The 436-nt window shown below is 68.3% G+C and overlaps 1 protein-coding gene across 1 annotated transcript in view; it reads left to right on the forward strand.

Annotated features, from left to right (window-relative positions):
- Positions 1 to 436, forward strand: part of NTN3 (netrin 3) — a 6495-nt gene that overhangs the window by 4437 nt on the left and 1622 nt on the right. Inside the window, exons 6-7 of the mRNA XM_010840464.1 lie at positions 6 to 345; positions 417 to 432. Coding sequence (XP_010838766.1) covers positions 6 to 345; positions 417 to 432 — 356 coding nt within the window. The remainder of the gene's footprint in view (positions 1 to 5; positions 346 to 416; positions 433 to 436) is intronic.

Raw genomic sequence — 436 nt, forward strand, 5'->3', positions numbered from 1 at the left:
TGCAGGACGGCAGCCCGCCAGGCCTGGATCTGGACAGCAGCCCGGTGCTCCAAGACTGGGTGACCGCCACGGACATTCAAGTAGTGCTCACAAGGCCTGCCATGCTGGGAGACACCAGGGGCGCCATGGCCACGGCCCCTTACTCTTACTCAGCCACTGAGCTCCAGGTGGGCGGGCGCTGCAAATGCAATGGGCACGCGTCCAGGTGCCTGCTGGACCCCCAGGGCCACCTGACCTGCGACTGCCGGCACGGCACCGAGGGTCCGGACTGCAGCCGCTGCAAGCCCTTCTACTGCGACAGGCCGTGGCAGCGGGCCACCGCCCGGGAAGCCCACGCCTGCCTTGGTGAGGCCTTGGAGGGTGGCCTGGGGATCTGAGACCGGGCCGGCCTGTCCCTGACCCACCCTTCCTCGCAGCTTGCTCCTGCAATGGCCAT

The sequence above is a fragment of the Bison bison genome, unplaced genomic scaffold (assembly GCF_000754665.1).
Source record: "Bison bison bison isolate TAMUID 2011002044 unplaced genomic scaffold, Bison_UMD1.0 scf7180017864144, whole genome shotgun sequence".
Classification (NCBI taxonomy): domain Eukaryota; kingdom Metazoa; phylum Chordata; class Mammalia; order Artiodactyla; family Bovidae; genus Bison; species Bison bison.